General features: G+C 58.6%; 1 protein-coding gene across 2 annotated transcripts in view; it reads left to right on the top strand.

The window, feature by feature from the left end:
• SLC7A5 (solute carrier family 7 member 5) overlaps positions 1-8,590 on the top strand; it is a 40,157-nt gene extending 31,567 nt beyond the window's left edge. Inside the window, exons 7-10 of one of the 2 annotated variants that reach the window (XM_007994302.3) lie at positions 323-419; positions 1,591-1,740; positions 3,918-4,095; positions 5,517-8,590. In XM_007994302.3, the coding sequence (XP_007992493.1) occupies positions 323-419; positions 1,591-1,740; positions 3,918-4,095; positions 5,517-5,572 (481 nt within the window). In that variant the 3' untranslated portion in view covers positions 5,573-8,590. The remainder of the gene's footprint in view (positions 1-322; positions 420-1,590; positions 1,741-3,917; positions 4,096-5,516) is intronic. The other variant, XM_007994303.3, reaches the window with a different exon arrangement.
• Positions 8,591-12,274: the final 3,684 nt, after the last annotated feature.

Raw genomic sequence — 12,274 nt, 5'->3', positions numbered from 1 at the left:
AGGAAGTGTGAACTTTGGCCCTCGCTTCCCTGCTCCTGCCTGGAAGTGACACAGCCGTGGTGTCCTGGATGCCCCATAGCTGCCGCTCAAACCCCTGGGCTGGGGTGAGCAGTGGCTCCCAAGTTTCTGTCCTTGCCAGCTGAGTTGGTTGAGGACACTGAGAGGCCTACAGCCAGCAGCTGGAGGGGCCTGGTTCCCACTCTGGCCAGAGAGGCCCAGGCAAGCCAGGCACGGATCCTGTCCACTCCCCAGCCTGCCATGTCCCTTGTCCCTGTGCTGAGTTGCGAGGCAGTGGCTGACTGCCACTCTGTTCTGTCCACAGGCTCTTCTTCGTGGGTTCCCGGGAAGGCCACCTGCCCTCCATCCTCTCCATGATCCACCCACGGCTCCTCACCCCTGTGCCGTCCCTCGTGTTCACGGTAAGCCTGCTGCACAGCCCCGTGCCCTGCGTCCCTGGGGGTTGTCCAGGAACTTCCCAGAGGGAGGCTGCCACAGCTCGCAGCTTTGTCTAGGGTGTGGACTGGGTGGCAGCTCAAATGTGGCCTCCTGCCGAGCTCCGCTGCATGCCAGAGAGTGCTGGAGGGCCTTAAGATTTTATTCCAAAAGCAATATATGGTGACTGCCACAGGCAATTCAGTCCATCGGAAATGCGGGAGGCAGAAGCTCCACCCAGGTTGCTGCTTTGCTGGCCGCCTGGCTCACCGCACCTCCGCCTCCGCGGGCGCCTGCCCCGTGTTCGTTTCTCAGCGGCGTGCATCACACGCAGTTTCCTTCCACTTCTCCTGCATCTTTCCATGCCAGCGCCTTTGATTGCCTTCGTTCCCTCTTGCTGTGTCACACATCACTCCAAAACGTAGTAATCTAAAAGGAAAAGCACTTATTATCCCACAGTTTCCGTGAGTCAAGGATTCAGGGAGCTGGTGCCTGGAGCTGTGGTCTCAACTGAGGGTGTGACCAGGGCTGGAGAGGCCATTCCCGGGGTGGCTTCCTGCATGACTATGGGCTGCAGGCCCCGCCCCTCAGCACACTGGCCTCCCTACAGGCTGCTTCCCCCAAAGCCAGTGAGAGACAGCAGAGGAAGCTGTGGTCTGGCCTCAGAGATCCTGGCCCTTGCTTACTAATCCTTCCCTGTGTTAGAAGCAAGTCAGGAAGGGCAGCGAGTCCTGGACTCTTTGGCAACTGCATGGTCCTCGGGAGCACGGCTGTGCTGGGGGTTACAGAAACACTTTTCCTGGTGACCACCGAGTTAGGTCAGGTTGTGGCCCTCACACACAAAGCCACAGTCCAGCGGCGCCCAGCTGCGTGTGTACACTGTGCTCTTCACCTGTCCGTAACCCAAATGTGGTCTCCATTTCCTTCTCCCTTCCCTCCTCTTCCTCCTTCCCTCCTCCTCTCCTCCTTCCTTCTCTCCTTCCCTCCTTTCATCCTGCAAGACCTTGCATGTTGCTCAGATGAAGTTTCTTCTTTAAAACAAAATTCCCTGGTGCTCAGCTGGGCCCAGCCAGGATAGACGGTCCCCAGTGACCACCACGGCCCTCCCCAGCCCTAGTTGTGGGCCCCAGGGCTCAGCCATCCGCCTCTCTCTTCCAGTGTGTGATGACACTGCTCTATGCCTTCTCCAAGGACATCTTCTCCGTTATCAACTTCTTCAGCTTCTTCAACTGGCTGTGCGTGGCCCTGGCCATCATCGGCATGATCTGGCTGCGCTATAGAAAGCCCGAGCTGGACCGGCCCATCAAGGTGAGCCCAGGGCCTCCGGCTCCCCCAGGCACCCTTCAGAGGCAGGGTCCATGGGTCCTAAGGACCCTGAGTCGGGAGCCAGCATCCCAGCTCAGCCTCTGGACCTGCCCCTGCCTGCATGTACCTGGGCAGGGCCACGTCCACATCAAACCCGAGTCTCCCCTTGGCAAACCAGGGCTCATGCCGCAGGGGGTCCCAGTGGGAGGGGTGCAGAGCTGTGTGTGCCCATGCTTTTACAGCAGACACAGGGTCAGCTAATTCCAGTGATGACTATTGACCCAGCTACAAGAGTGCCCAGTGTGATTGCAGGAGCTGGGGTTCCTCAAAGGACAACAGATGGCACAGAGCTTGTGCGCCCTTGAATGGAGGGAAGCAGATAAGGACATTGCAGTCGTAGGTGGGCGGTGGTGAGCCCCTGCCAGGGGCAGGGTAGAGCCGGGCCTGGCACGGCATTCAAAGGGCCGTCGTGGCTGTGCTGGCAGGTAGAATTCAGGGTACCCGGCCCAGGGAGTGCCTGGGCCCCGCTGGACTCTCCCCATCCCCAGCAGCTCATTCAGAGGGGCAGCTGTGACCAGTGAGCTGCTTTCTTCACAAAGGGGGTCGTCCAGCAGAGACCATGCTCCTGCCTGGGGCCCAGCAAGCGACGCTGCCCTGGCCGTGACACAGAACGAGAGGCCAGAGCCCCTGGTGGCTGCTGGCCAGTGGCTTTTGTCACTCAGCTAGCATATGGCTATCACAGTAGCCCAGCTTCCCTGCCCAGACCATCTCTCCCTCTGTGTTCCTGAAGCCTGGGGGCCCCAGGGGTGCCTGTGAACGCTGTTTAACAGGGGCTTTAGGCCGGGCGCAGTGTCTCACGCCTGTAATCCCAGCACTTTGGGAGACCGAGGCGGGCAGATCACAAGGTCAGGAGATTGAGACCATCCTGGCTAACATGGTGAAACCCTGTCTCTACTAACAATATAAAAAATTGGCCAGTCGCGATGGTGTGTGGATGTGGTCCCAGCTACTCGGGAGGCTGAGGCAGGAGAACGGTGTGAACCCGGGAGGTGGAGCTTGGCAGTGAGCCGAGATTGCGCCACTGCACTCCAGCCTGGGCAACAGAGCGAGATTCCATCTCAGAAAAAAAAGAAAAAAAAAAAAAACGGGCTTTAAAATACGGTCAGCACAAGAACCCAGATGCAGCCCCAAAAGAAGGCTGCAGAGGGCGAGGAGAAGCCGTCCTACATGGGCACCAGCTTGTGCCTGCTGTGCCAGCCTAGCCACAGGGCCTTGGAGGGCAGCAGGAGGCCCAGCCTGGCCCAGGAGAGGGCAGTCACTGGGCATGGCGGGGGCTCAGCCCCGATGGGGACCTGGGCATGGGGTAAGCTTGGCTCTGCTCACTGTGAGCCTGAGCACGGGGTTGGCATCTGTTCCCTGGTGACAGGGCAGCCATGCGGCCTGCACTGATGGGCTAGGACACGTGGTCAGCCCTGCGTCTCCCAGGGTGCCCTGTCCAAGTATGGATTCAGGACAGCCGAGTCAATCCCACAGCTGTGCCGAACCGCGGGTCACAGGCTGGGCCTGCAGGCTCCTCACAGCCCTGCCTGGCTTCTGTGCCGGGTGGAGCTCGTCTGCTGAAGGTGACAGTTTAGACTACAGCTTCAGGAATGGGCTTTTGCTCAGTGGTATCCACAACAGGGTCTCCAAGAGGGTGGTCTCCTGGCTTCTTAGTGGGTGGCCACTGTCTCCTGGAAGCATCAGGCCCCTGCGTGTCCTGGCGGCTCAGGGTTTCCAGGCCTGTGATGTGGGAATGGAGCTGTGACCTTCCCTGCCCGTGGGAGGCCTCGGGAGATGAAGCTGGCTCCTTCCATCCCTCATCAGCAGCCGCCTGAGCCCCTGGCAATATGCCCAGCACTGTGCAGAGTCGAGGGCGGGACAGGCCGGTGCGTGAGCCAGATCCAGACCCAGCACTGTGTGCAGAGTCGAGGGCGGGACAGGCCGGTGCGTGAGCCAGGTCCAGACCCAGCACTGTGTGCAGAGTCTAGAGTGGGACAGGCCGGTGCGTGAGCCAGATGGGGTGCAGCTCACATCCTGGTGACCTGGAAGTCAGCAGCTGTGGGTGTGGAGGGCCCAGGAGGGCTGAGGAACCTCGGGGCATGGGGGAGGGAGGCTCATCCAGGCCCTGTCCTCTGCCCCAGGTGAACCTGGCCCTGCCCGTGTTCTTCATCCTGGCCTGCCTTTTCCTGATCGCCGTCTCCTTCTGGAAGACCCCCGTGGAGTGTGGCATCGGCTTCACCATCATCCTCAGCGGGCTGCCCGTCTACTTCTTCGGGGTCTGGTGGAAAAACAAGCCCCAGTGGCTCCTGCAGGGCATCTGTGAGTATCTCGCTGGCACGCAGCCCACGGTACCCTCTGCCCTGGGCAGCGAAGGGAGTTGAGAGGCGTCGGCCATCTCCACCCACACGGAGCCAAGCGTTTTGGGTGGCAGAAGGGTTCAGGTCCCTGCAGTGTCTGCCAGTGACACGCAGCCCACATGTTTTGGGGATAAGACACTCAGCGCAGCACCAGCTCACCTCTCAGGACGAGGGATTCCAGAACACCAGGCTACTGCTGCCAAGTAACAGAATCTTGCTGGCTGCCACCAGCTGACACAGCAGACTTAGCGAGAAAGGCAGAAAGAGGCGAGGCAGGTGAATCACTTGAAGTCAGGAGTTCAAGACCAGCCTGGCCAACATGGTGAAACTCTGTCTCTACTAAAAATACACAAATTAGCTGGGCATGGTGGCACACACCTGTAATCCCAGCTACTCAGGAGGCTGAGGCAGGAGAATCACTTGAACCCGGGAGACGGAGGTTGCAGTGAGCTGAGATCTCACCATTGTACTCCAGCCTGGGTGACAGAGCAAGACTGTCTCAGAAAAAAAAAAAAAAAAAAAAAAAAAAGGCAGAAGGAGAAACCCTCCTCTCTGACCAGAGACCCGGGGGTGCTTCACCACCAAGATCAGGACCCCGTCCTCAGCGCCTGTAAACGTGGCCAGGCTCCTAGAAAAAGGCCGGGGTGCCTGCGGGCCTAGACGCTGATCCCCATGTTACTGGGTGGCTTTGAAAATTCCTGGGATGGCAGCAACACAGGCAGGGAGACCCCCCACCCCAGCCCACACTGATCACCGCCAGGGTCATGGTAGAACATTTGCCTCAAGCTTTGCAGTGGGATCTGCATTAACTGTCATTCAGGACACCAAGAGCTTAAAGCAAAACCCCTCACCTATCCTGAAACCAGTCTCCCTCCCCGGAGCCATGTCTCTGCGGAAGTCCCAGGCATGACAGGTCTTCCGAGAACCCTTAGCAGATTGGCCCCTCCAGCCCTGCCTGCAGGACAGCCTGGCTGCTGTGAACAGTCCAGGTATGTGTCCAGGTGCTGGCCCGGGTGTGGACCTGCAGGAAGTCCTGTCATTGCCCCGTTGCACTTTGCCGAGACTCCAGGGCCTGGTTTGTGTGCTCCACGGGCTGCACTCCGCCTCCCCAGGGTTCTGAAGCAGGCGAGGGGTGGTCCGAGCGGGATGCGGCACTTCTGCATTTCAGCAGGAGACAGCGCCTCGGGCACCTGGTATCCACCTGCACAAGTCCACAAGGGAGGGTTCCTTAAAATCCCAGCTCTGGCTTCTCTGCAACTTTGGGAGGGGCGGCAGTGCTGGGTTAGGTGACGGCAGGGCTGGGGGAGCCCCAGCTCACGCCCCCGTGTCCCACTGGTGCTTGTCCAGCCCCCAGGTTAACACAGCTGTCTTCTCTCCTGACAGTCTCCACGACCGTCCTGTGTCAGAAGCTCATGCAGGTGGTTCCTCAGGAGACATAGCCAGGAGGCCAAGAGGCTGCCAGAGGAGCATGCGCAGAGGCCAGTTAACGCAGCTCACGCCCTCGAACCCACTCCGGTTCCCCACAGTCCACAGCTCAGCTGCGCATCCCAGTCCCTCGCTGTCCCTCCCAGGTCAGGCGGCGGAGCTGCTGTGAAAACTCTGGTACGAATCTTGTCCCTCAGCTGAGGTCGAGTCCGGGACCCAGGTGTGCCTGTGCTCCTGGCCCTGGAGCAGCGTTTGGTCTCGTCGGGCCCCTTTTCTCTTCCCTCCTTTGTTTACTTGTTTTGTTTTGTTTTTTTTTTTAACTTAAATTTTGGGTCAACTTGACACCACTAGGATGATGATTTTTTAAGGAGCTGGGGAGGGCAGGAGCCTTCCTTTCTCCTGCACACTATGTGCCCCAAGGGACCAGACCCTGGGCGAACAGAGCTACTGAGACTTGAAACCTCATTGCTACCATAGACTTGCACTGAAAGCCGGACAGCTGCCCAGACTCATGTGCTTGTGACATTCATGAAAACCAACGCTGTGAGCTTATATCTCTGCCTTAGGGTTTGCAGAATGGAAACTCAGCCGTAGGGTGACACTGGGATGGGGGTGGGGGATCCAGGCGAGGTGGAGGGTCCGAGGTGGGTGATTCCAGAGCTCCTCCCAGGGGGTACCTGAGGCCCTGTTGGACTCCAGACCGTATATCCTAGCCCCGAGACACCATCCCAAGCCAGGGAACAGCCCCGGGCAGGAGGTGCCGGCATCTCCCCTAGCTCACCAGGCCTGGCCTCTGGGCAGTGCGACCTCCTGGCTATTTCTGTGTCCAGTTTTGGAGGCTGAGTTCTGGTTCATGCAGACAAAACCCTGCCCTTCAGTCTTCTAGACACAGACAAGAGAGGCAGACACACCATGGCCAGGTACCCAAGTGGGAACCCACTCTGGGCTCCACACAGCAGTGTCCCCTGTCCTGGAGGTCACAGCTACCCTCAGGCTCCAAAGCTTTGGCCTCTGTGCTGCCCAAATCCCTGCCCAGCAGCCCCTTCTGGCCAGGGCTGGGTTCCGCCTCCCGGCCAAAGCACCTCCCCACTCTCCCTGTCACCCTCACATCTTGTCCTGGTCCTCCTGATGCCCGTTGTCTAGGAGACAGAGCCAAGCACTGCTTACCTCTCTGCCGCCTGCGTTTGGAGGTCCCTGGGCTCTCACCCAGTCCTCACCTTCCTGCAGAGAGGGAGATAGCAGCCCCCACTGTTTCTGTTGTTCCCGTGAATTTTTTTCCGTATGGGAGGCAGCCGAGGCCTGGCCAGTGTGGTCCACTTTCCTGAGCTGTTGCTGCCTCTGTGGCTGCAGCCAGGGGCCCGCAGAACAAGAAGACCCCACCGGGGCCCCTCCTGAGGTCTGGGGGGCTCTGTCTTCTCTTCTCCCCAGCTAGAGGTGGAGCCAAGTGGTCCAGAATCACTCCAGTGCTCCACTGTGGCTGGAGGAGCTGGCCTGTGGCACAGCCCTGAGTACCCCAAGCCGGGAGCCACTGGAGCAGGGCTGGACATGGCTTCACTGACCAGCGGCTGCTCAAGCTGCAAGCTCTGAGCAGGTGCTCAGTGGAGCCTGCCGCCCCCTGCCTGGGCCCCAGGACCCCCTTATCATCCAGTGGGCCTACAGAAACCTGATGGACAGTTTGGGGACCTGGGGCCAGATGTCCATCTCTCTTGCTTGAGGAATGAAGACTTTTATTCCAGAGCCCAGGGGCCCATCCAGCCCTGGCACCCCCGCCCCGTTGCTTCCTGCTGCACATGGACCGACTTCCACAGTATCTGCTCACGGGTACTGCATCCTTCCTGGGGCCGAATCCCACTCGTCCAAGGGACAGCCCACAGTCTGGACGCCAAGGACCACCAGTGGGCAGATGGACTGACTGTTGGGCAAGACCTCTTCCCTCCGGTTCTGTTCTCTGGGCAGCAGATAAGGACAGTAGCTGGTGCCCTACCTGCCTGGCGCGTTGCTGTGCAAATCCAGGAGGCAGTGGACATTGTAGGCGGCCACGGCCCCGGGTCTGGGAGAGGTGCTGCCTGGATGCATGCGTCCCACTGGAGCTGGCGGGGCCCACGCACGACGCCAGCCTCTTCCCTTCCCGCCTCGGGTAGGGGTCCTCAGGATGCCGTTCTGTTCCAGCCTCCTGCTCTGGGAGGTGGGCATGCCTCAAGGATGCAGGGACCCAGTGGACTCTCTGACACGTGCTTGCCGGTTGGCTGCTGCGGCTGTGGGCGAGCATGGGGGCTGCTCTGTGTCTGTTGCAGGAAGTAGCTGCTGAGTGAAATGGCGGGGGCCGCTGGGGTCCATCTTCACACTGCATAGGTCTCTTCCAGGCATCTGGGCTGGGGTGGGAGCTCCTCCGCAGAAGGTCGATGGGGGGTTCAGTCTGTGATCCTTGGTGCTGTGTGCCCCACCCCAGCCTGGGGACCCCACTTCAGAAGGTAGGGGCCATGTCCCGAGGTGCTGACTGAGGCCTGCTTCCCCCTCCCCTTCCTGCTGTGTTGGAATACCACAGGGGACCAGGGCCACCACAGGGGACCATCTCAGACGACTTCGTTTTTCCGTCCCTTTTTCTCCACACTCCACTGACAAACGTCCCCAAAGGTTTCCACTTGTGGGTTTCAGGTGTTTCCAAGCACACCCCACCAAAACAAGCAAGTGTTTTTTCAGTCGTTTTGCTTTTTTGTTTTGTGCTAACGTCTTACTAATTTAAAGATGCTGTCGGCACCGTGTTTATTTATTTCCAGTGGTCGTGCTCAGCCTTGCTGCTCTGCGTGGCGCAGGTGCCACGCCTGCTCCTCGTCTGTGTCCCGACCACGCAGGGCCATCCACTGTGACGTCGGCTGACCAGGCCGGAGACCCTCTGCCGAGTAATGACGTGTGTGCCTGGGACCGTTTTTATTCTGTGTTAATGGCTAACCTGTTACACTGGGCTGGGTTGGGTAGGGTGTTCTGGCTTTTGTGTGGGGTTTTTATTTTTAAAGAAACACTCAATCATCCTACCACTGATGTTCTGTGTTCTTTTCTTCCGCGCCGGGCTCTGTGTGCAGGAACATTCCTGGCCCCCTCTTGGCCACCCCATTCCTTCCTACCTTCACGTATTCATTCATTCATTCACCGACAGCCCACTGAGGCCGCCGGGGGTGGTGGGGGGTGAGCCATGGACCGGTAGCATAGGCATCACATGTGAGCACGCAGCCCTCGAGGATGTGGGGGCTGAGCCGGGATCTTGGATCTGCCTCGGGAGTAGGGGGCAGGCAGCCTGCACAGGGACATTCAGGTGGAGACCACCGGAGAGGAGGGGGAAGGTTCCAGTCCCAGGGAGCTGCAGGGGTGAAGTTGGAAAGGGCTTGGAAGTCACCCGCTGGGAGGATGCAGGGCTCCAGATCCTGGGAGGTCAGGAAGGAAGCTTTTCTCTAGGCTGGGATCAGAGCAAGAGAGGAAGCAGCACTGATTCTGTGTTCCCAGAACATTCCCGAGCCTCTCAGTTAAGAGGGCAAGTCCGGGGCTCAGAGCATGAACCCCTCATCTACCTCCCAGCACCGGGTGGGAGGGCAACTGTGGGGCTCCATCCTGGATCCAGTGGAGGTGCCTGTCTGCAGGACCCATGCAGTCTTGTCCCAGCTGAACGGGAGGTGGGGGACAGGGATTGGGGTCACAGGCCCTGAGTGGGTCCCATAGTCTGAGTCTTATCCTGGAGCCACCGAGTCCCACAAGGAACCAGGAAGGTTCCAGGTGCCAGAAATACGAAGTCACTGGAGTGAGCAGTCAGCTCCACGGGGTGTTAGCAAAGAGGCCTCCTGGCCACAGGTCTCCTGGGACTGGGGGTTGGGCACCCTCCTCCCCGTGGCCCTTTCATTAGGGAGACCTTGCCCAGTGGTGGACCAGGGCATTCTGGGGTGCTGGGAACCTTTGCGGCAACTGGGGTCACGTGGAGCCCTGGCCCAGGATCTGTGTGAGCCCCCCACTCTGACCACCCAGGCAGTAAGGGCCTACCCACCCACCTCCCGTGGGCTCTGGGAGAATTCGGGTGCATTATAATCTTCCGCTGCTGGGAAGATGAGGCCCAGGCCTCTCAGTGCTATTCAAAGGCAAATTAATCCTATAGCTCACCCCCTCACAATGGAGAACTGGCCGCCCTCTAAGGGAGCTGGAATTTGGAAAGCAGTTTTTGGAGCTGGGGACCTTGAATGGACCTGGGGCAGGTGCGTACCCCTTCGGGGACTGATCATTGTGATGGGCTTGTTGAGGGACAGGAAGAAGAGAACTCAAACTCGGGCTGCCCCAGCCCCTGACACTGGCCACGTGAGGTCACCAGTGAAGCAGGCCCCCACACACCTGCACCAGCGTCTGGGGACTTCCTGGGAGCCTGTTGAGTGATATCCGAGGGTGGGGCTGGGAGCTTAAACAAAAAGCCTTCGCCTAGCCCTGGAGCTCCTTGTAGACCCTGTGGTGGGAGCAGAGTTCCCCCATCACGATAGTCCTCGGTGCTGCAATAACCTTTTTTTTTTTTTTTTTTTTTTTTTTGAGACAGAGTCTCACCCTGTCACCCAGGATGGAGTGCAATGGTGTGATCTCAGCTCACTGCAACCTTTGTCTCCCAGGTTCAAGCAATTCTCCTGCCTCAGCCTCTCGAGTAGCTGGGATTACAAGCGTGTGCCACCATGCCCGGCTAAATTTTTGTATTTTTAGTGGAGATGGGGTTTCACTATGTTGGCCAGGCTGGCCTTGAACTCCCAACCTCAGGTGATCCACCCGCCTCAGCCTCCCAAAGTGCTAGAATGACAAGCGTGAGCCACCATGCCCAGCCTGCAATAACCTTTTCAAATTGACTCCTTTAAAAACCCTGATTTGGCCGGGCGCAGTGGCTCACGCCTGTAATCCCAGCACTTTGGGAGGCCGAGGTGGGTGGATCGCGAGGTCAGGAGAGCGAGACCATCCTGGCTAACACAGTGAAACCCTGTCTCTACTAAGAATACAAAAAATTAGCCGGGCTTGGTGGCAGGCGCCTGTAGTCTCAGCCACTCGGGAGCTGAGGCAGGAGAATGGCGTGAACCTGGGAAGTGGAGTTTGCAGTGAGCCAAGATTGCGCCACTGCACTCCAGCCTGGGCGACAGAGCAAAACTCCGTCTCAGGAAAAAAAAAAAAAAAAAAAAGCAAACAACCCTGATTTGTTCTTCATCCCTCAATCCCCTGCTGGACACCAGTCAGAAAAGCTCCTCCTGCCCTGAAGAGAAATGCAGACGCCCCACAGAGCCACAGCCCCACCTGGCTTGGCCCTGGCCAATCTCCCTTTTCCAGTCAGGCTGGGCCCCTGGAGTCCCCAAAGCTCTGCCCCGACCCCCTCCCCATCCCGGGGCTTTCCACTGCCTTCCACTCAGCCTGGACCACTCTCCCTCCAGCCACCCTTCATGGTCAGACACCTGCCCTGACGGTGCCTTCTGCCAGCCCGTCTCCCCCAGAGCACGGTCTGCACCCGCAGTGCTGGTGTTGGCATTCTTGCAATCACCCATGGGTGAACCCCCACCCCAGGAAGGTTCCTGAAGACAGGTCCTCATCTGCTCTGTCCCCTGCTGGGTCCCCCAGCTCTAGGTTCTGGTCAAACAAAAGCCTTGGTCAGTGTTTGTAGAAGAGGTGAAAAGAATGAAGCCAGCATCCCATCTCAGCTCGGGGGCCCCAAGTGAGCGGCAACTGGGCCCTTGGGTGGGGTGCAGGTCTGTGGGAAGATGGGAGGGGCTCCCTTCAGCCAGACCACTCCGGGGGCCAATGTCCAGCCCTGTAAATGGAGGTGGACACAGGTAGAGTGAGACCCTGTCTCAAAGGAAAAAAAAAAGTCTGGGTTGGGCTTTGATTTTGACATTCCCCTGCCTGTCAAAATCAAAGCCCAACCCAGACTTTTTTTTTTTTTTTCTTTGAGACAGGGTCTCACTCTGTCACCCAGGCTGGAGTGCAGTGGTACTATCTCAGTTCACTGCAGCCTCAGCCTCCCAGGGTCAAGTGATCCTCCTGCCTCAGCCTCCTGAGTAGCTGAGACTACAGGTATGCACCACCACACCTAGCTAATTTTTTTAAGCTTTTTGTAGAGATGGGGTCTTGCTTGTTTCCTAGGCAGGCTGGTCTCAAACTCCTAGGCTCCAGTGATCCACCGGCCTGGGGTTCCCAAAGTGCTGGGACTACAGGGGTGAGCCACAGCACCCGGCCAATCCAGACTTCTTTTTCTTTTCTTTTTGAGGCAGAGTCTTCACTCTGTCGCCCAGGCTGGAGTGCAGTGGCACCATCTCGGCTCACTGCAAGCTCCGCTCCCGGGTTCGTGCCATTCTCCTGCCTCAGCCTCCCGAGTAGCTGGGACTACAGGCGCCCGCCACCGTGCCCGGCTAATTTTTTGTATTTTAGTAGAGACGGGGTTTCACCGTGTTAGCCAGGATGGTCTCAATCTCCTGACCTCGTGATCCGCCCGCCTCAGCCTCCCAAAGTGCAGGGATTACAGGCGTGAGCCACCGGCGCCCGGCCTTTTTTTTATTTTTATTTTTTTTTTAATTGAGATGGAGTCTCGCTCTGTCACCCAGGCTGGAGTGCAATGGTGTGATCTCGGCTCACTGCAACCTCCGCCACCCAGGCTCAAGTGATTCTCCTGCCTCAGCCTCCAGAGAAGCTGGGATTACGGGCGCTTACCACTATGCCTGGCT

Source organism: Chlorocebus sabaeus, chromosome 5 (assembly GCF_047675955.1).
Source record: "Chlorocebus sabaeus isolate Y175 chromosome 5, mChlSab1.0.hap1, whole genome shotgun sequence".
Lineage (NCBI taxonomy): Eukaryota > Metazoa > Chordata > Mammalia > Primates > Cercopithecidae > Chlorocebus > Chlorocebus sabaeus.
The sequence above is the reverse complement of the archived record's forward strand: the minus strand, read 5'-3'. Positions and strand labels throughout refer to the sequence as shown.